Source organism: Jaculus jaculus, chromosome 2, assembly GCF_020740685.1.
Source record: "Jaculus jaculus isolate mJacJac1 chromosome 2, mJacJac1.mat.Y.cur, whole genome shotgun sequence".
Classification (NCBI taxonomy): domain Eukaryota; kingdom Metazoa; phylum Chordata; class Mammalia; order Rodentia; family Dipodidae; genus Jaculus; species Jaculus jaculus.
The window spans coordinates 182895535-182919193 of record NC_059103.1 but is presented as its reverse complement, the minus strand read 5'-3'; the positions used below and the strand labels follow the sequence as shown (position 1 = coordinate 182919193).

The window sequence follows — 23659 nt, the reverse complement described above, 5'->3', positions numbered from 1 at the left end:
CAATTAACACAAATCATTTATTTTTTACAGCCTATCAGCTACGAGTATGCCAGCCTCCACCACCTGTACCCAATGCTGAAATTTTGACAGAAGATGATGAATTTGAAATAGGTAAAGTCTGCTAGATTCCTTTCAGAAAATAGACTATTAGCAGAGCCATCTTGTTTTAAAATAAAACAAAATGTAAAAGAGTAATAGTCCTTTCTTTAGAAAGATTGGTAGGGATTGTCCACTTTACTCAGGAGGAAGAACAAGAAAAGAAGAAGGAAATATATTAGTATATGAATTCTGTTTCTTCCAGGATCTGCATTACCAAGCAGTGTAGGAATATGAAGCATATGATTGAATTCAGTTGGTACTTCCTGAACTGTTTTTGCTGTCATTCCAGTTTTACATTCTGCTCTAAGTTTAGACCTATGCCTGATTCCATAAAACAAATGATGGAATGAAAGATAAAATAAGCAGCATTAGAAGACATGTTTAATTTTAATATCTTAATAAACACTTGGCTGACTAAACCAAATTTGATTATATAGTACTTTGAACGTGGTAGGAAATACCACCTAAATAATGCTTCATTGTTGGATAAGTGGTATAAAAGCATATCTTAATTTTGATGCAATAAATCTCTATTATATTATTTTTATGATTATTAATACAATATTAGTTTAAGTATTACCTATAAATAAACAATCAGTGAGCAATATAAGTCTAATAATAATATTAAAAATGTTGGAATCCTTCTAATAATTTGATAGTTTTGATAAGTGGCATATATACACCAACCAGATTATTTTATTCTGGCTGTTATTTCACCAGCATATGCCTGCACACAGGCAAGTAATTACCCCTCCATTCGTCCATTAGTTCTAATTGATCAGGGCCTGCAGTAGGAAACTCCACAATGCTTGGATGAACAGCTAAACAAACAGTTTTATGGGAAGAAGCGATTTATTTCAAGTTTACAGATTCAGGGGAAGTTCCATCAATGTCTGAAGAAAATGGATCCTATTCAGATATCCAAGCAGGAAAAAAAAAAAAAAAAGCCAAACACCAAAGAGCAGCAAGCATGAATCACAGCAATCCATACCCCAGAGCTCAGACTTCTCTGCCTACCTTTATGCTGGAATCCTGGATCCGCCGCCAGTGACACCTCTGCCAGGCAGGCAGCTGGAGATTCAAGTTACAAATTTAATTTTAATACCTGAATATTAAATTAAATCAATGGAGGACATTAATACTACCACAATGCACATTAATCCTGATTTTCAATGTTTTGAATAGTCATTCCTGCTTATAATACCTGTTTTTTCTATCAATTGAAATGTATGAAAAGATAAAAATTCTGCTGTCATTGTCAGAACAAGTATTTTCTTTCTCACCATTGTTTTCATCCTTATCTGAAGCCTACTTTCTCTTCCATTGGTTTAACAGGTGATATTATTAGGTACCAGTGTCTTCCAGGATTTACACTGGTAGGGAATGCAATTCTGACATGCAGATTAGGAGAACGCCTACAGATGGATGGGGCACCTCCAGTTTGTCAAGGTATCGGTTTTTATAATTATTCACTTGAGACAAGGTCTTGCTATGTAGCCCAGGTTTATCTCATGCCTGTGAGCCTCCTGCTTCTGCTTCCTGCGTGGCAGAGGGACAGTCATGTACCACCATTCACAGTTTGTGCTTATTTATTTTGTAAGTATCTTTCTGTTAAACTCACAGAGAAAATATATTGTTAATAGTAAGTTTTTCTATGATGCATAGGTGATTTTTTAATTTTTTTCTCAGATGTAGCATTAAAAATTTTGTATTCTTTGGCTGGAGAGATGGCTTAGCGGTTAAGCGCTTGCCTGTGAAGCCTAAGGACCCCGGTTCGAGGCTCGGTTCCCCAGGTCCCACGTTAGCCAGATGCACAAGGGGGCGCACGCGTCTGGAGTTCGTTTGCAGAGGCTGGAAGCCCTGGCGCGCCCATTCTCTCTCTCTCCCTCTATCTGTCTTTCTCTCTGTGTCTGTCGCTCTCAAATAAATAAATAAATAAAAATTTTAAAAAAAATTGTATTCTTTAAAGGAGTAATTTTTATAGGATAGTGTGAAGTGACCCATCATGTAGAAATGGAGGTGAAGTAAAAGGTTTTTTTTTTGTTGTTGTTGTTTGTTTTGGTTTTTCAAGGTAGGGTCTCACTCTAGCCCAGGATGACTTGCAATTCACTATGGAGTTTCAGGGTGACCTCAAACTCATGGCAATCCTCCTAACTCTGCCTCCCGAGTGTTGGGATTAAAGGCATGTGCCACTATGCCCAGCAAAAGGGGAATTTTTAAATAAAGGCTGTGGCTGTGGTGCACATTACTTTTATTTGGAAGAAGATATTCTAACCACTAGATTCATTAAACTGCTTTAAATAAATGTTAAGTTGGAGTTGAGGGTAATATTTACTCACTTACTCACTAATACACTAACTTCAAGTGCTATCTGGCCTTGCTGAGAAGATATCATGGTATAAGGGACATGGTAGCTCTCCAGGTGACAGAAATGCCATGTTCAATTACTAACCTAGGAAGCTGTAGAATCATGGTTAATATCATTTGTGGGTCACAAACAGCTTGATGGAAGCATATCTACCTTTGTTACTGTTATGATTCTTAGAGCACAGCTAAAGGAAGGGCGGCCTGAAAGGCTGGTGCATATGCAAAGACACCAGTAAAAGAAGAGAGTATGGGCTTCCAGGAGCTCCCTGTGTTATATGGGTGAGCTGGTGATGGACTTTGAATGATGTTTGTAACTGTGATGTCCAGAAATCATTTATTGCTGATCTGTGTTGGCCAGAATGGTGTCTCAGGCATAGTAACATGTCATTAGTATTGGTTAACTTGAATAAAGTTGTAAATTATTATCCCTTTTCAGATTCTTGGATTGCTTTTGTTAAGATGTATTTCTGAGATATGGAACTGTTGATTATATATGTAGTAATTCTTGTTACAATGATTAAAAATAGTCTGGGCATTCTATGTAACTGTTGTGATCACCTTATTGTTGCTGGCCCAAAACATTTGACCAAAAGCAGTTTATGTGAGAACAGGGTTTATTTTGGCTTACAGACTCTAGCAGAACCTCCAAGATGGCAGTATAAAATGTGGCCCCCATAAGCCTACCCTCAACAACATACCTCCACCAGGAGGCTCCAATTCTTAAATTGCCGTCAGACGGTGATAAGCATTCAGAACACATAAATCTATAATGAGGCACCTGTATAAACCTACTATATATAGATGTGACTCACTACTATAATTCTGCACACAAGAGGCTGACTTTAGAGGATTGCCACAACTTTATATCCAGTTTTGGCTGTTTACTGAGGTTGAATACAGAATGGACTTCAGAAGGGGTCTGTGTATCAATGTCACCCCCACCACAAATCTTCATTATTCCCTCATACTATAAATAATAATTATTATCTGATTTTCTACCTAATTGGAACCCTATTAAGAAGATGCAGGATTATCAGAATGGTCTTAAGGTAACAAAATTAGAAGACCAGATTTGGAGGTATAAACCAGCCTCAATGTGAGACCCTCTCCCTGTCTTACTCAGTGCTATTACAACACAATGAGGGCCACTGGAGAGTGAAGCCTGACAGGGATATTTGTAATAGGAATGCTACTTGTTAAGCTTGTTCCTACATGAAGGACTCATCTGTAGCCACCTAGAATTCTCTAGGATTCATGTTCATATACCAAGATATGAAAATGGATAAGGAAGAGTCTCCACCATTTAGAAGATAATATGTGGGGAAATATTTGGGCAAACCCAGATGGTGTGAACCAGCAAGTAATGGGACTTCTTGCTTGATCAAAATATATAAAATGTATTGCTAGTTTACGGAACAAAAGAATTTCTTATTGAAAAATTTGATCCTAAGTCTAAATGTAAATAAACAAAATATTAGATAACATAGATATTTAACACTTCGTTAGTTCTCAGTGTCTATGTTGCAAAATTAGAATTTCGTACAGATTGGAAGTTGCACATGTCATTATTCTGTTTACTTTGGAAAATACAAATGGTAGATTGAAATTCTGTTTTTGAACAGTTCAGGTACTTGTAAAAGTTAGATAATTTTCAAGATTTTTTTTTTCTTGAGCTAATTCACAAGCTTGTCAAAGTGGTTATTCCTTGAGAAGCCTGCTTAATAGAAATTTATATTGTTTTTAATCTAAGTATAAATTATTTTATTTTCACTTTTCTTTAAAGGTAGAAGTATCTTTTCTATTTAACTCTAGATTCTCTTTAGTTTTCTCTATGCCAACTAAAATATGGCAGACAAGTCCAAATACATTCTTTTCAGAACGTTGAAAATAATTTAAATTTCATGAGTGACTTACATTCTCTGGTTAAAAATATTGCATCTACTGGACTATGAGGTTTTGAGTACTTTAAACTTTTTAATGATTGGTTTTATTTTATGTGTCATTGGCATAAAATGTTCACAAGTTCTTCACTATAACAAGTAATATATTGTGCAAAAGATGCTCAAGATATATTTTAAAGTAAGCAATTACATGTACTTATTTCTGGTGGTGTTTAGGCTTCTTGAGATCTGTTAGATAGGGTGAAATGAAATAATTGATGTTTATACAGCAAGGTAAATTGTATCATGCCATTCATTTTAGTAGACCCCATCACATGTTCACTAATACTGTCAGCATTTGACTCAAATATTCTATTGTCTTACCAAATTTCATTTGGTTCTCCTGTATTTGTTTTTTTTTTTTTTTGTTTGTTTGTTTGTTTTGTTTTTGTGAAAAGAATCAAAGGAAATATTCTTTCTTTTCTCAATTTTTATTAACATTTTCCATGATTATAAAAAGTATCCCATGCTTATAACCACCTCCCCGACTTTCCCCTTTGAAATTCCATTCTCCATCATATACCCTCCCCATCTCAATCACTCTTTTATTTTGATGTCATGGTCTTTTCCTCCTCTTATGATGGTCTTGTGTAGGTAGTGTCAGGCACTATGAGGTCATGGATATCCAGGCCATTTTATGTCTCGAGGGAGCTCATTGTAAGGAGTCCTACCCTTCCTTTGGCTCTTACATTCTTTCCACCACCACTTCCACATTAGACCCTGAGCCTTCAAAGGTGTGATTGACATGTTACTCAGTACTCCAGTCACTTCTTTCCAGCACTATGATACCTTCTGAGAAAGAAAGGAAGGGAAGAGGGTACTTAATAGGTTGGAATTGTACATATGTAAGTAGAATAATAGATTAACGGGGGTGAAAAGGCCCAAAGTGAGGTCAGGGGAAGAGATTGAGTAAAGGACAGGTGGAAGGGAGGGCTAATCAAAATCTAAGAGGATGCAAATAAATCATATGGAATCCTCTGGTTTCGGACAATGGAACATGCAGGAGCCATAGATCGTTGTTGGAAGTATTCTTTTTGTGATGAGATGACCTCACAAAATTATTCAAATGTTTTTTTTCATTGGAAAATAAAGAAACCCAATCTTAGATTGAAAACAGAGAAACTGAGCCAAAGAAGTAATATAATACAAATAAAAAGAAAATAACATTTAGATATAACTATGCTTTAATATCACTATATTGAGTAGTTACTTTTTAATGTTCTGAAACAGTTCCAGTCTTTTTAAGCCTTCAAGTTATTAAGTTAATTTAAAGCAATTTTTCATTGCTATATTTACTATTTTACTTACTCACTTTTATCCTTGTACTGCTTGGAGTCATTGAATCAGAATCCTAAATTGCCCAAAATATTAGTTGCTGTATGAAAAATATGAGCATATAAGATTTCCATTGACTTTTCTGCCATTTAGTCGATCTATTTGGTATACTAACCCTAACTCATTTAAACAAGGGTTTTTCTTTTTTTTTTTTTTTTTTCCCAAGGTCTCACTGTAGCTCCAGATGACCTGACCAGGAATTGACTATGTAGCCTTAGGTTGGCCGGGAACTCACAGTGATCCATCCTCCTACCTTTGCCTCCCGAGTGCTAGGATTAATGGTGTGTGCCACCACGCCCAGATTTAAACAAGAGTTCTTAAGATGATGCAAGGAACTCTAATGCCAAAACCCTGGATATTTGTGGATAATAGTTGGTTAAAATGGCATGTGAAGTATTTCAAATATACCAAAGTAAGAAGAGCTGTATGATTCACTGTCTTTCCTGGACATTTAAGTGTCCCTAATAAGAACACTTAAAGTGTACTCTACCCTAAACATAAAAGCAAAGTGAGTGTTATACCCAGGGCATTTCACTGTAGGCATATCCTATCTTAGGACTAATGAAAATTCTCTTATACTAAACTAAATCTTGTTTGAATATTTACCTCACTTCTTACTCTGTGATTATATATTTATAATGTTCTGGCAATATATTAATTCCTTCTTATAAAGTCTGATATAAAACAAAAGTAATATGAAATAAGACGACCTATAATTTGGCCATATATATGTCTTAAAGTCAGCTCAAGAAACTTCAATTATCCTCAGGGCTTAAGCAATTTTCTGAGATCATAAATGGCTTTTCCTGAAAAAAAAAAAAAAAAAAAAACACTGCTGAGGAAAGAAAGTTTCTTGCCTACTTCCATGAATTGAAGTGTCCTGAAAGTTTAGGATGAAAAGAAAGTGAGTAAAAAGCAAGTAAAGAAAAAATATATGTGTGTGTGTGTGTGTGTGTGTGTGTGTGTGTGTGGCAAACAGAAACAGAGGAGGGAGAAAATAAGGGCACAATAACTGTTGGGAAAAAAAGTGAAAATCTATAAAGAAATATATTCCTTATCTTTTATTTATCTACTTTTTCATTGCCCATAAAACAGTGTACCTTCCATGCAATTTAAAAAAGGAAATCGATATTATAAACTTTTAGGTCTTTAAACTTCTATTTAGGTTTTAAACGGCAGCTTAATACAAGTGTCAGCTTGTACAGAACTCAAGGATTCACCTTTATCATTATTGACCATAAGACAGAACCCCCACTTTTTAAAATACTGTTTTCATTTAGGTTCCAAAAGAACTGCATTATTTACTGATGTCTTCCATCCACAGTGCTCTGTCCTGCCAATGAATTACGACTTGATTCTACTGGAGTCATATTGAGCCCTGGATATCCTGACAGTTACCCTAATCTTCAAATGTGTGCTTGGAGCATTTCAGTGGAAAAGGGATATAATATCAGCATGTTTGTAGAGTTCTTCCAGACAGAAAAGGAATTTGATGTTCTTCAGGTGTATGATGGTAACCATGGGTTATATTTGCTGAATACTCATAAGTTCTGTACAAGTACTCCTTTGTACAAACATGTGTTCAATCAATATGAGCATCAGCTTATGTGAGATATATATATTTGAAGCTTTAAATTAAACAAACTGCATGCTTGCATGCTACAGGAATATTGTATTTAGCTTGATAACCACTTTACACATGCTTACTTAATTTAGTTTTAGAACTAAAATGCTTTATTAAAACATGCATTTTATTATATATTCACTTGCTGATGATAGATTGGTTTTTGAAAAATTTAGTTATCTTGCACTATTCTATGTATATCAACAAAAAATTGATGATAATATAGTTATACTATTATGTCTAAATTATGTTATATTTTTCCCAAAGGACCAAATATTCAGAGTCCAGTACTTATTTCTCTCAGTGGAGATTTTTCGGCTGCTTTTAATGTAACAAGTAATGGTCATGAAGTGTTTCTTCAGTGGTCAGCAGATCATGGCAATAACAAAAAAGGCTTCAGGATAAGATATATCGGTACGTGGTACCTGAGATTTCAGGACAGATCTTATCTGTTTCCTCATTATGATGGTGATTACAGTATAGATACTACTACTCAGTTACTTCACTGATAATTCTGGACAATTTTGATGATCTCTTGGTTTCTTAAGTTTCATGTTGCAGTGATATTAATTCTACATCCCTCCCATGAATCATTATCTAATAAATTAAAAGAACAGAAGATATATATGAATTAGTAAGTTACAAAGTTCAATAAAAGGTTTTTTAATTCCTTTTTTCTGCTTATAATTTCTAAAGAAGTAACATTAGAGCCGGGCGTGGTGGTGTGTGCCTTTAATCCCAGCACTTGGGAGGCAGAGGTAGGAGGATTGCCATGAGTTTGAGGCCACCCTGAGAATGCAGAGTGAATTCCAGGTCAGCCTGAGCTAGAGTGAGACCCTACCTTGAAAAAAACAAAACAAACAAACAAACAAAAAAGAAGTAACATTAGAATATTCTGCAAGTTTTTATTTATTTATTACATTATGAAAACTGATGTATCCAAATAATGCATAGCATTGTGTGATATCACCCTCACTGGCTCAAATTAAGTTCCAAATGAATATTTGCTACTAGGCTACACCATATAACATAGGAATAGATGTGTCCTGTTTTATAAATGTTGCTACAAAAATAATGTGAATTCTTGAATTGGCTTCAGAGGGGAATAGTTGTCTCTGTCAGATTCTTACATGATATATTTCAGTGTGCTTCCCTGAGAAACTTTAGTGTTGTTAGATCCTGAAAAAATGAATGCAGCAATAGTTTTAGAACTCACTGATGATTTCCTATATATTGTTTAGAAAACAAGATGTGAACCTAACATTATGTCACATATAGCAATAATAGTGCAAGAAAGAAAGCTTGAGAAGTCCCTGCATCTATGTCCTCTTTCCCACCCTCTCTGGCTCTTCCTCGTTTTGGAGACAGGGTCTTTATGTGTGGCTCATTGTAGCCTCAAATGCACCAGGATCCTCCTGCTTAGGCCTCCTGAATATGAGGATCACACACATGTGCTAACATGGCTATTTCTCTAAAACTGATATCCATACAGTTTTACAGTTTGAGTTGGTATATCATTATATTTTGTTAAACATAAGTTTTTAAAAATGTATGACTAAATACTTTTTTATGCTGGAGAAGAAAAATAATATAGACAGAAAGTCTTGGTTCTTTCTATCCATGAACTATTTTAGTAATATAAAGTAAATATCAACTTTGATGATGTTTAAAAGGATAAGTAATTTTTACCATGCAACAATGTGGAATTTTTCCATAGAAACCATATAAAGCAAACTAAATACATTGTTAAACTTCACAAGAAGCTTAGATCAGTTGTGTATTAACAGAAACACATGTTTTATTGCAAAATGTTGTTATTCAAGTGATACCAATGTTTGGCTTTAAGTGTTTAACACTTTGATTTAAACAGGGAACTAAAAAAAGAAAAAGAAAATATCAAGACAGGTCTGACTTTCATGTGTTTTTTTTTAAACTCTGTTTTACTTTTATATCATCAACAATTAGCTGGGAGACATTATTGACCACTGTACATGTCTGGGTATCCATCAATAAAAATAACAGATTAATATTTGCTTACAAGGTATTATATTTGCCAGTGGCAGAAGCTTGGTGAATGTAAGCTTTATTTTCATGCTCAAAAGCTGTGTGGTTTTTGTGTGTGTGTGTTGATGGGGGAGGTGTAGGTATGTACCCTATAATAAGAATGTACACATCAAACTGCCTCTAAAAGAGGGTGGAACTGGCATATCTCCCCAGGTAATATCTTGATGATCATAGAACAAATAGATTTTGAACTGTCCCACAATCACAATGTTCTTTTTTTTTTTCTGGATAATTTAGATTCTCATAAAATGTGCTGAATCTTTTCTGTTATTTGTTTGCATGTTTTTTTGTTTGTTTGTTTGTTTAACCAGCAAACTGTTGTATTGGTATGGTATGTGCAGATCTCTTAATATCAATACCAGCGTTCTGTCATCAGAATCCACTCAGTCCTAAATCGAAAGTTTAATTTTTTTCCCATAGATGTGGTTTCATTGAACTCTACAAAATATTAATAGTGTTGTTAAACTATATATTATCTAATCAATTTAATGACTACTTTAAATGAAAAGTTTAAAAATGAGATAAATGTACAATGATAACTATCATTTTACTTATCTGATACTTGATAAAATATCTTAATAAATGAAGGAAAGAATGGTGAACACAAAAACCATAATAAATGTTAAGTGTTTTTACTACTTTTAATTGATTTGCAAAGTTATAGTCCCAGTTGTGTTTTTGTGTTTTTGTTTTTTTTTAATTTTTCAAATATCAAGTTAGCATTCCTTCTTTGGTCAGTCTTACTATTCATAATAAAGTGTACTTATCAAGAGTTAATTATTTTATGGTAGACGTAGACATAAGTAGTGCTCCATTATGAGAGGGCTGTCTGCCTTGTCATTATGTAATCCTAACCATGGCACAGACCATGGCTCTGAGATCCATAGAAAATTCCTCAGAACCAATCATCAACCACCATAAATCCTGTCAATTATCACTGTGAATCCCTTCAACTGAGAATTACTGTAATAGTGGGGGCTTGGGAGATTGTTCAGCCATTAAAGGTACTTACTAGCAAAAGCCTGCTATCCTATGTTCAATTCCCCAGCACACAGGTAAAGCTGCTTATAGGACAGACTCATTTGCAATGGCAAGAGACCCTGTCTCATAGAAGGTGGTGCACAGACAACTGATCTCACCTCATGCTCATACATATAATCATACACACACTCACACACACACACACACACACACACACAATACACAAATAAAAGACTTACTGTGATAAATGTCTTATAGATAGCTCTCAAAAAAATCTACACAATTTTAAAGCTAATGCAAATTTTATATTTTACTTTTAAAATACATACTACCTCACTTCTAAAAATGTTCAAATAGTAAATGAATTCTAGATTACTACTTTAATATAAAGACTATTAGGTGACTGTTTGATTTTCATTTATTGGTAGTTGTTATTTTAGGTATTAGATTTAAATTATCATATTACTAAAGGATTTACCTCTTTAGTCTGTAATAAGTTTCAAACCAGCAAATGATTTAAACATTAAAATATGTGCCTCAGTCTTCCTTAAGTTTATTCACATTTAATCAATGTTTATACCATATGAAGGACAGATTCATTTTTATTAAAATTATGCTTACATATTTTAAAAGTTATCATATTAAAGTGTGCCTTATATAACTGTAATAATTTAAAGGGAAAGTATCAAAATTAAAATCATGTAAACAATAGACTGTCTATATTATATACCAATCTTAATTCAAATTAACATTCATGGCAAAGTTTCATATTAAAGTAAATAAAGCACCACTTTTAGCCACCATGAACAGTGACATGTTGAAAATGTATTTTTTTTTCTTTTAGAAATGGCAAGTTATGACATATATATTTTACATCCAATATGTTTCTCGCTATTTACCCCCCAAATATTCAAGTTTTCTCTGATGAATATTTGACGTTTCAAGGGGTAAATGGAGCTGAGTGTTTCAAAAGTATATTTATGAGAAAGCTACTTGACATTATCTCTTGACATTTCAGAAGTCAGAAAAGTAAAAGTTTTATTTTATTGGAAAATTTTAAATCACGCTATGTAAGTTTTGCTGACAGAAATGAAACTTTAATAGATTAGCAAATAAGATTAAGGAATCTGAGGACCTATTTCAACATCAACCAAAATGAATTGTATGACCCAGTATGATATATGTGTCTGGAGATGACTTCAATGTTACATGGAAAAAACAGGCACTAAAGCATTTCTCTCTAGGCATGACATTTAAGCCCTTGAGAAAACAGGAAATACAGTTTCCAAAACATCCTGAAAAACTCTACGGTTTTGGACCCCTGTGGTTGACAGAAAGGCATATGTAAAACAGGACAATTTTGGTGACAATAAAAATTTAAAAGAATCTAGAGGTTGCTATGTGATAAGCCATATAAACACATAGACTATTGTCAAAAGTTAAACAAAATGTCAGCCATATGGTGTAAAATTTACATAGATCAATAATTTTTCTGTAGCAATATTCTTTATACAGATGTTTATGTATCTGGATAATAAATAATGTTGATTTATTAATGAAACAGTGATTATATTTCTTGTGAACAGCTTTCTACTGTAGTACACCAGAATCTCCACCTCATGGCTACATCATCAGTCAGACAGGTGGGCAGCTAAATAGTGTGGTCCGCTGGGCCTGTGATCGAGGATTCCGTCTTGTTGGGAAGAGCAGTGCGGTGTGCAGAAAGTCTGCCTATGGCTACCACTCCTGGGATGCACCGGTCCCTGCCTGCCAAGGTGAAGTATATTACCCCAAACACACAAAAAAACATTAATTAACAAACTTAACTTTTCATTAGGATCACAAAATATAATCCCAAATGGACTTATTTCAAAGAACACTATAGTCCAACTCCATAAACAAAGCATAAAAACACAGAATAAGCAATGCCGGGAGAAAGAGACACATTACTTTGTAACTTTCCTGGTATTGTGTAATGTATGTATCATAGCCATTTTCCCTTCAACACATACATCCTTTTTATTCTCTTCTGAAATAGTCAAAATTGATGAACATGTAGTGTGAAGTTGGCAGAAAGAGAAAAATATAATGGACAAATATATTATAGCATTTTACTTAGGGTGCAAAAATATGCTCAGAGAAACAAATTTAAAAGAGAATGTAAAACTACTTTTTTTTTTTTCTTCACATATTGAACTAACTAAAAGAAATGAGCTTTTCACACAACCACAAAAGCTCAGGGAATTCTGCAGAAGAGGGGGTGGAAAGAATGTAAGAACCCCAGGGTAGGAATGAGTATCTGGAGATATTGCCCCCACTCACAATGACTGACTGCTCATAACCCACAACTCTATAGTGAATACCAGCAATTCCACTAAGAAAGACACATATTGTGTCCTTACAAATTTTCAATTTAATCTTAAAAAAAGAGAGAAATATGCTTCCCTGTGCTTTTGTTGGTTGTTAGAAACAAAAGCACCTCTGAGCATTGACTCGTGGTAGCAAACCAAAATAGCCACTTGTTAATCAAGAGATTATATACTTCAGAGCATTTGATTGGGACTTAATTCAAATAAAAAAGGTGAAGTATTGATCCTAGGTTCTTTTGCCATAATGCCAAGGTCCACATCAACTTTCACAGGAGAAAATAATGTCAATCAATGGATGATCTCCAAATATTTACTTCAACACATTTCTATTACTGTATAAAGAATTAAGGTCTAGGGAGATTAGTCAGTGGTTAAAAACACCTCATCAGTGTTTGTTTGCATTGGCAAGAGGCCCTGGCATGCCCATACTCTCTCCCTCTCTCCGCTCTCTACTCTTAAACAAATAATGTTATTTAGGGAAAAGAGAATTAGGTATTTTTGTGCTATTTCCTTTTGGGTTTTCCACCTTTCCTTGACCCCTATTTCCTCTTGAGCTCTCCCCACAACATAGCCTTCTTTCCACTTTTATATTAATTGTCACATTAATTTTCAAACATGAAAATTAATTTCAGATTTTTATCCAGGATATAAAGGTCCGCATAGTAAATCTGAAGTTTCACAATGAAAAACAATTTTCAGTTTTAACTACTATCTTATTTTTGGAGGAAACTTACATAACAACAATGGAAAAACAGGCCCATTATAATTAAACTCAAGAAGCGGGAAAGTTTAAAAAAACCTAAGAAATCTAAATTACAAGGCAATTGCATGGCTTCTTATGCTTAGTATGCTGATTATGCTGAAATTATTAACTTGTAGAAAGAGAGCTTCCACAGGTGGATGCAAATGGTGGGAAGTTCAACAGCTACTGCTTCCTTTTTTAGTTGACAAGAAAACATTTTCCACCTAGTAGGTTTCTGGAAACACTGACTTCAGCAGGCCAGCAACAATGGAGGCAGTGGCATTACAGAGCAAATACTGTCATACCATACAAAGCTTCTGCTGTCCTTTGACAAATGAATAACAGGAATATTTAAATTTCCCTAGTATTAATTTTTCTAAGATTCAGTATGGAAAAGGATTTTGATATAATGTAATAATCTTGTAAAGTAAAAATGTATAAAATAACCTTAAATTCTGTATATTTTATTGTTTTAAATAGCTGTATTTATTTGAGATACAGAAGAGAAAAAGAGAGAGAGAGGAGAGGGCTTCTTGACACTGCAAATGAATGAATTCCAAATGCATGTGTCACCTTGTTCTTCTGGTTTTACATGGTGTAGCAGTGAGCGAGCGTCACATCGCTAGGATGAACTTCCAGACCAGGCACAGTTTATGGAGGAATGACTTTTATTTGAAGCTACAGATCCTGGGGAAGTATCATAATAATGGAAAAGAGAAAACCCACCACCAAAAAAAAATTTAAAAAAAGCAAGAGCAAAACCCAGCAGCCTAGCTACAGGGAACCTAGACAAAACTCAGGCACTTTACATATCTTCAGACTGGAATTCCCCGAACACACCTGAGGACTTGGGTCCTAGTATCCACCCACAATAACACTTCTTCCAGGAAGATGGCTGGAGATCTAAATTGCAAGCTTAAAAAAAAGGCCTGAACATGTTGGGGGCATACATTCAAACCACTACATTCTACACCTGGCCCCCAATAGATTCATAATCATTTCACATTATATTGCAAATTATATTCAGTCCAAATTCAAAGGTCCCCAAGTTTAACAAGCTAAGATAATTTTGAAAGTTCCAAGTCTTATCCAAGAGTTGAGATTGTCTCTTAACTGTGAGTCCTGTAAGATCAAAACAATTATATGTTTTCATCATGAAAAAGCAAAGAGTAAATGGTTTCAATTGTTATAAGGCATAGCAAGGAGAAACAGAAGCAGGGCGAGCTCAATAACCATCAAACGAACATCAAACTTTTGCAGTGCAAGTCTGATACTGGGAATGACAGGCTTTGAAAGCAATTGTCCTTAACCAATGAGCTATCTCCCCAGTCCCCAAATCATATATATTTAAAATATACACTAGAAGAAAGGTTTAGCAGACTCAGAAAGAACACAATAGAGGATAATAAAAGGTGATTATAATTAAAATAAAAATAACATACATGTATGAAGTTGTTAACACTAAACAAAAAGTACAAATTTAGCTTGACATTTCAGCTATATAAGGAGTATTCATGTATACATACATATAAAAGTATACATGTATGTACTTATACAATTACTCTTTAGAAAAGCATTAATAAAATGTTTTATTTTTCTGGGCTGGAGAGATGGCTTAGCGGTTAAACGCTTGCCTGTGAAGCCTAAGGACCCCGGTTCGAGGCTCGGTTCCCCAGGTCCCACGTTAGCCAGATGCACAAGGGGGCGCACGCGTCTGGAGTTCGTTTGCAGAGGCTGGAAGCCCTGGAGCACCCATTCTCTCTCTCTCCCTCTATCTGTCTTTCTCTCTGTGTCTGTCGCTCTCAAATAAATAAATAAAAATTTTAAAAATATATATTTTATTTTTCCAAAAAATTTCTAAAATTTCTTGAATTTAGAAATTGCTTTGTAGAATCATAGTATAATTTTATGAATTTTTGGTTCATGCTAGCACATTTTAAGATGGAGTCACTGTGTCATTATTTTGAATTTTCAGTTTTCTATAATTATAATATAATTGTAATAGGTAAGTTGAAATACATTTAAAAAGGGAGCTCTATTGTGTAATAAGATATATGTAATTCATGCAAACATTCTCCAAAACTGACTTATTATCACTGAAACCTCTTTTATAAAATACATATTTTTTAGATGTCGGACCTTTTTGTTGGACTTAGCTATAGTATGTCCTTTGAAAAAAACTTAAATATTTTCTTTTTTTAATGTGAGAGAGTGAGAACGAGAGAAAGAGAGAGGATGAGAGAGAGAATTGGCACACCAAGGCCTCCAGCCACTTCAATTGAACTCCAGATATGTGTGTTCCCTTGTGTGCATGTATGACTTTATGTGCTGGCAACATTTTGTGTATCTGGTTTATGTGGGACCTGGGGAGTCAAACATGACTCCTTGGGCTTCACACACAAGTGACTTAACTGCTAAGCCATCTCACCAGCCCTTAAGTCTTAATGTAAACCCTTAGCTTTAATTATTTTATTTTATGCTGTTCAGTCATTTTTTTGTTGTTCTTGTGTCTTCCATTCCTTATACACCCTAACCAATTTTTACTTGAGATTTACTTACACAAAATGAGCAAGTGAAAGATGAAAAGTGTATTTGTGTTTATTTGTTTCACTAGTTGTATTTTTTAGCACCTCAAATGTCACTTACTTCACACATACAACCCCATCTCAGGAGTTGAACCTTCCCCAGCCCACAACTGAGCATTTTACATGGGTACTGGGCTTGAACTCAGGTTCTCATATTTATAAGGCAAGTACATTGCCAACCAAACTATCTTCCCAGGGCTCTGTCTCACTTGGAATTTATGATTATCCAAGAGAAGCCCCTCTGATAAGCATATGATGATCCTTCTGGAAAAAGAACATTTTTCACCTTTTTTTTTTTGAGTTGAGAAACTGCATTGAAAGCTATTTGTACACAGCAGTTGTCAGTCCTGTCACTTGCATATTGTCTTTTTCCTTAGTTAAACAATATAACCATTACATTTTAAACATAGATGTGGAACTTACACAATTTAACTTTATTCATTTTACTTTGGACTAAGTGCCCTATGCTACCCTAATAATGTTAAGGTTATTTAGTTATTTAGTCATTTTTTTGTCCTAATGTCACTTAAAGCATGATGTTTGGCAGAGGTGCAGTTGAGAGGTTACATAATACACATGAGCATTCCCCAAACGCCTATGAAAATATAAGCATCAACACCTTCTTAACAGGCAGCATTTTATAAGTTTTCCAACTATAAGCATGGATAGTAACATGAATGTTTTAGGTTGCTTGCATCATTCCTTAAGTTAGTATTACTTCTTTTGCATTCAAAATGTGTAAGACACCAATTTACAAAAGAACAAACTTTTCAGCCATGGGAACCCTGCCATGCAAGTTTGGCAGTTTTATATCAATGAAATGGAGCTTTTCACTTTATTTTAAATTCATCTACCTTTGCAACTTAGCATATTTATTCAGGGCATTACACATTTTTTTTGTTTATATGAAATTGTATATTTTATTCTAGCCATTTCCTGTGGGATTCCCAAAGCTCCAATACATGGAGGGATACTCACCACAGACTACTTGGTGGGAACTCGGGTCACGTACTTTTGCAACGACGGCTACAGACTGTCATCTAAGGAGCTCACCTCCGCCGTGTGCCAGTCGGACGGAACATGGAGCCATCACAACAAGACCCCTCGCTGTGTTGGTGCGTATACTGAAGACCTCTCATCATTTTTGTCTCTATTTGTGTCTTCTACAGGTACATATTTGATGTGCATCTCAATGTTTAAGATCAATCCCTGAAATGAAGTATCCTAAGAGGGAAATAATAGTTGATTGATTTGTCTTGTACTATCAAGTACAAGAAAACAAGAAAAAAGTTGTTTCAGTATTTTTTTGGAAAACTCCAGCATATTTCTTCCAAAACAACATGTGATTTTTCAATTTATGTAGCAAACTTACACCTTGGAAAAAAAAATGTCAGTTGTCACCATTTCAATATAAAGACCTTTGAAAACATTGTTACAGTTTTATTAACAAGATTATATTTTAATATATTGTGCTCTGACTTCATAAAAATAAATAAAAATAAAATGAGACTGAGTTTCATATATATATACATATATATATACACATATATATATACGTATATATATATATACATACATATATATGTGTATATATATATATAATTGTTAAGGTAAATTGATTCTAGAATGTCTCCCATTGTTATTATGACTATAGTAGAATAATGAATATTATGTAGCAATCTGATATCGACATTGGTAACCAAAGGAACTCAAAAGGAAAAGGTTGGCTTAAATGACAGCTTTGATGTTCTGTGTTTTAATTGTTTCTTCCTGTATATTGCTGGAATTTTAACCTCATGGTTTCATTTTAGATGTGGAGTGGTAGATTATTTGTACTTAGTTAGGTGCCTAATAATGGTTCCACTTCAGTAAATTTTGAATAGAATAATGTTGATATCAAAGCACTTATATATAAAAGACTATTATCACCAAACAACTTTCCTAATCATGCAGTTCTGAAAAACTGACTAAAAACTAAGTAATCATAGGGCAAGCAGTAACTGGGATTCTAGGTGGATAGAGCAATGTATATATAGTCTCTGAACTGTGAATCAGCCGAGTGAGTTCAAGGAAGCACAGCTGTAACAGTGCAAGTAGGAAAAAGGATTGTAATTGATGTAGAAAAGAAATAAAGAATAAATAGCCTTTAGTACAGCACACTCATGAATTAATTAAGGTTGGAAAAGACATTAGCTAAAGTTAAGTCATTGGTAGGCATCACTGACTTGTTGGCATTTATATTCTGTTTGTGCAGTTGTTACATGTCCGAGCATTAATTCCTTTACCTTGGAACATGGAAGATGGAGAATTGTGAATGGATCACATTATGAATACAAAACCAAGGTGGTTTTCAGCTGTGACCCTGGTTACCATGGACTAGGCCCTGCTTCCATTGAGTGCCTTCCTAATGGTACATGGAGTTGGAGAAATGAGAGACCATACTGCCAGAGTAAGTACCCACCATGTTCAGCTTATTTTAGAAGCTAGATTTGGAGATTAAGTTGTTTGAATCACTTCCTTTCAGAACAATTTAAATCAATATTGAGATATTTTATGTTGTTTTCTAAGATGAGATTTTAATGTTTGCACTTCCTGGGATCAAGCAATTTCTTGACTCCCCAGTGGCTGGGACGGAAGGGGGTATGCACCCTCATGCCCACTGAGGTGCTGTGACTAATATAATGATTCTCATTACATTTTAAAGTTTCCAAGTTATATTTTATGTGCACATATTTGTGGAAGGTCATGAGCTTTGGATGTAAAATCATATTGGTGATTTTAAAATGTATTATTACTGCAGCAACTATGTTGTATTTGCTGTTACAAACTATTTACTTGACCATGCTTTTGCCTTTTACATATGCTGAAAAGGACACATATGTTATAAAGGAAACTGATGGTACTCTGCCCAGGAAATATAAAATCCCTTGAATTTACTCACCATGCTATCTAATATTTAGTTCCTGTGTCCTTCCATTACATAACCATAACAATTAAAATACCTATTCCTTAGAATTATTAAATATTATGACATCTTTGAAATACCAGCTAGAATCAGAGTCACAAGAATCTATAAAATAATATTTAATCTAATTTTTTAAATCTCAGATTTTTTCCCAACAGTCTTATAACTGACCTGGGTATAGAACAGGTCACCTCATTAACTATACAACAGTCAGTTGAAATCTCTTTCACCTATTTTCACCATAGTCAATATTTACTCTGCCAGAAAACACTAGGCTGTCAATTTCAAACACATAATTTGTACCCAGCGCATCTATATCGCCCTTGTAAAAAAAAAAATAAAAACAGAAACATGCTTGACTTCTAAAAAAATCAATTATCTAAATAAAATTTGGAGGCTGGAGGGATGGTTTAGTGGTTAAGGCATTTGCCTACAAAGCCAAAGGACCCAGATTAGATTCTTTAGGACCCACATTAGCCCAATGTGCAAGGAGGCACACATGTCTGGAGTTGGTTTGCAGTATCTGGAGGCCCTGGTGCACCCATACTCCCTCTCTCTCTCTCTCACTTCCTCTTTCTCTGTCAAATAAACAAATAAATAAATAAAAATAAAATTTTGATGATAAACAAAATTATTTAAGGGTGGGTCAGATGACTTAATGCTTAAGGCACTTGCCTGCATAGCTTACAGACCAAGGCTCCATTTATTTATTTATTTATTTATTTATTTATTTATTTATTTATTTATTTATTTATTTATTTATTTAAGAGTGACAGACACAGAGAGAAAGACAGATAGAGGGAGAGAGAGAGAGAGAATGGGCGCTCCAGGGCTTCCAGCCTCTGCAAACGAACTCCAGATGCGTGCGCCCCCTTGTGCATCTGGCTAACGTGGGACCTGGGGAACTGAGCCTCGAACCGGGGTCCTTAGGCTTCACAGGCCAAGTGCTTAACCACTAAGCCATCTCTCCAGCCCCAAGGCTCCATTTTTTGAGTCCCACATAAGCCATATGCACATCATGGTACATGCATCAGGAGTTCGTTTGCAGTGACTAGAGACACTGGGGAACCCATTCTCTCTCTCTCTCTCTTTCTTCCTCTCTCTTCCTTTATCTTAAATAAATAAATAAATAAGATAAAAATTGTTTAATAAGAACAAACATATCAGTTGATAGTCCTTTACTTGTTAATATTGTGTGATTTGAAAATTATGCTCATAATCTCATTATAGGTATAGGGTTTGTTTGGCTGCCCAACATTATAATTGTGTTGATGAATGATGATATTTAAATAGATTCAATGTTTTTTCAACAAATGCATATTGACTATGTCTTCAAGTATTTTCACTTATTTTTTATCTTTAAGTTATCTCCTGTGGAGAATTGCCCACCCCTCCAAATGGAAATAAGATCGGAACACAAACATCATATGGCTCCACAGCCATCTTCACGTGCGACTCTGGATTCATGCTGGTGGGCTCTGCTGTCCGGGAATGCCTGTCCTCTGGCTTGTGGAGTGGGTCAGAGACCAGATGTCTAGGTACAGATTTTTTTTTGTTTGTTTCATTTTAACACCAACCCCAACACACACACACACACAAAACATAACATGAAATGATGACTTTTATTCAATCAGAAAGGTTGTTAGAAATCAGAAAATACTTACCTTTAAAAATAGCTCATGTTAGAAGATCTATTAAGCAGATAACCTTTAAAGTTAATCAAGTGGTATTTCTAATGAGAGTCTTATGTTATTAAGGAAAGACACATTTTCCTCCAGGCATAATGAGAATTAGGTGATAACTATTTGTTGAAAGTTATGTCTGCTACTTAGCTGCATTAATTGCCACAGCTGTGAATTCACTCAAAATCATGGTCCGCTCTCCTTTCACCTATTTGTTTAAGTTGGTCACTAAAAAACATTGTTTATATTTGAATGTGATTCTACCCTTTTATTTTTTATAAGATTTCAGCATATGTAAAACTCTTTCTATTATACATTTGAAGTCTCTGTTGTTGTTGTTGTTGTTGTTGTTGTTGGGGTGGAGTTTGAGTAGTGTTTCCAGAGCCCAGGCTGGCTTTGAGTTCAAGGTGATTCTCCTATCTCAACCTCCCAAGTGCTGAGATTATAGGTGCGAGCCACTACACCTCAGTAATCTATCCTTGAACCTGAATTTAGGCTAGGACAATTCCCTGCGTCACGCCTTAGGGATATATATGTGTTGGTTTTTTGGTTTTTTGGTTTTTCAAGGTAGGGCCTCACTGTAGTCCAGGCTGATCTGTAATTTACTATGCAATCTCAGAGTGGCCTTTTACCTCTGCCTCCCGAATGCTGGGATTAAAGGTGTGCACCACCACGCCCGGCTCCTCTATTTTTTTTTTTTTAAACCTGTTGAGTAAAACAAACTTACCTAGCTCTTTTATCCACTGTCTTTTATAATGAAAGGAATATTATGATTTATACTTCATCTTTATTTTAAAACACTTCAATAATTTTCTTGATATTAAGAAAATACTATGATTAATGTCTCATTTTCTTTAAAGCAATTTCAGGATATAATGTAAAATACTGAATTTGGTAATTTTTTGCATGATTAATTCACTTGTCTTTTGGTATCTTCTGTGTCCTTTGAAACTGCTAATTATTGTAAATGGCAAACCTTGCACATTTTTAATGTAAAAAAGTTAGTTATTATTTAAAAACAAATGGAAGAACAGAATATAATTTAACAAGGTCAATTGAATACTGTATTCAGTCCTTATTTGAAACATAAAAGGGTATAGCTAGAAGTTAGAGAACACAGTTATTTTTCTCCTTTCTTGGGCTCAGTTTTCTTAATAAGCATATTTGAAAACCTAGTGACAGTAGATTGTTTGTCAGACTAGAGATATTTGCATATTAGACATAAATAATAGTAAACAAATCAAATTGTTCCATATTAGCCTATTTATTAATTAAATTTAAAACTTCTTAATGTTGTATGGACTACAGCTTAGTTTGCTTATAATTTGAAAAGTTATATGTAAACTACTCTAAATGCTACATTTTGTGAATATACTTTTTGATAAATAATTGCTGTGTATCATATACTGTTCACAAGTATTATAAAATGTATATAGCTTAACTGGCATGTTTAGAATAGAATTATATTCCCTGGAAAGACAGGCATAGCAGGAATATTTATGGGCCCTTAAGGCCATGAAGACAACAGCATATATTGTAGTAGATATATTGCTGGCATCTAATATAAATCCAAATGTATGTTTCTGGAGTTACATGAGTTCCAACAATGAAATCCAACTGGCTTGTGCTAGAAATTAACCTCAAAGATTTAGTCACTGTCAATGTTTGAATTTCTAAAATCCCAACTTAGAACAGACACATGAATATTCTTCTGGTTATTTCTTGAAGAATCGTGCTTTATTTCCAACTCCTCAGCATTTTTATGAGTTTCTTAATTGAAAAGATATTGAACACTGGACCCTCATATGTCCCTGATCTATTTGATACAGCTAGTATTTCACCATGTTTAGCTATACTTCTTTCCACGATATACCATTCTACCAGTATGTTTTCTATATATCATCATTAATCATTAGCTAGACATCAATATCTGTTTATTATTTTCTTCCCTTCTGGTTTTATTCTGGGACAGAATATATGCAGTGACATGCCTATGGTATAAAGACATTGTCAAGAAAGACTTGCAAATGTTTACTTTTAGGCAACCAAACTACTATTTTAAAAAGAAATGGGCTGTGGAGATCAGCTCATTGATTAAGGCGCTTGCCTGCAAAGCCTAACAGCCCTGGTTTGATTCCCCAGGACCCGTGTTAAAGTCTGATGCACAAAATGGCGCCTGGATCTGGAATTTGTTTGCAGTGGCTGGAGATCTTTGTCTCTCTTCTCTCTCTCTTTCTGTTTATACATAAATAGAAATATTGTAAAAATGTGAATGGAGCATGGTGGTGCACACCTTTAACCCCAGCACCTGGGAGTGGCTCAACAGTAGGACTGGGTTTACTTGGGGTAAACACCAAGGGAGGATGATGAAGGCCATCTCTGGCTTCCCCTCACAGATTGCTGTACTTATAGTCCCTGTAAAAAGAAGGAAAGGAGGAGATTAGAGGGGTGCAATTAGTTAATATCATTAGCAGGAAGTTGGGGTGGCTATTATTATGTCCATTAGGGAAAGTAAGTGGGGGTGGAAACAGTTTTTGAGGGAAAAATTAGCTATTTTAGTTTTAGAATTTTCCATTGTTGGGTCAGGAAAAAATAAGATAGAAGCACTTAAAAAGGAGGAGACCCCAGAGTCAACAATATTGAATGAATTCTTAGTTCTATATGTTGCCAGATATAGTTTCTTAAATGCTTTTAAGAAACTTAACATTAAAAGATACTGGCCTATTTTGTAGGTCATTTGCATGTTTTACTATGGGTGTGATGCCTCATAGAACAAATTAAGGACTCATTTATTTTCTTTCTCTACAATTTTCTTAAAAATCTTTGAATAAAATTGATTTTGTTCTTCCTTTAAATATTTGAATGTAACAACTACATTTGTTCTTAAATTTTCAAAGTTTGCTAAG

The 23659-nt window shown here is 34.5% G+C and overlaps 1 protein-coding gene across 7 annotated transcripts in view; it reads left to right on the top strand.

The window, feature by feature from the left end:
- Positions 1 to 23659, top strand: part of Csmd3 (CUB and Sushi multiple domains 3) — a 1124273-nt gene that overhangs the window by 1024234 nt on the left and 76380 nt on the right. For all 7 annotated transcript variants that reach the window (XM_045143269.1, XM_045143267.1, XM_045143265.1 and 4 more), the window contains 8 exons: positions 31 to 111; positions 1435 to 1548; positions 7066 to 7254; positions 7633 to 7779; positions 11997 to 12185; positions 17036 to 17221; positions 18361 to 18555; positions 20436 to 20609. In XM_045143269.1, coding sequence (XP_044999204.1) covers positions 31 to 111; positions 1435 to 1548; positions 7066 to 7254; positions 7633 to 7779; positions 11997 to 12185; positions 17036 to 17221; positions 18361 to 18555; positions 20436 to 20609 — 1275 coding nt within the window. The remainder of the gene's footprint in view (positions 1 to 30; positions 112 to 1434; positions 1549 to 7065; positions 7255 to 7632; positions 7780 to 11996; positions 12186 to 17035; positions 17222 to 18360; positions 18556 to 20435; positions 20610 to 23659) is intronic.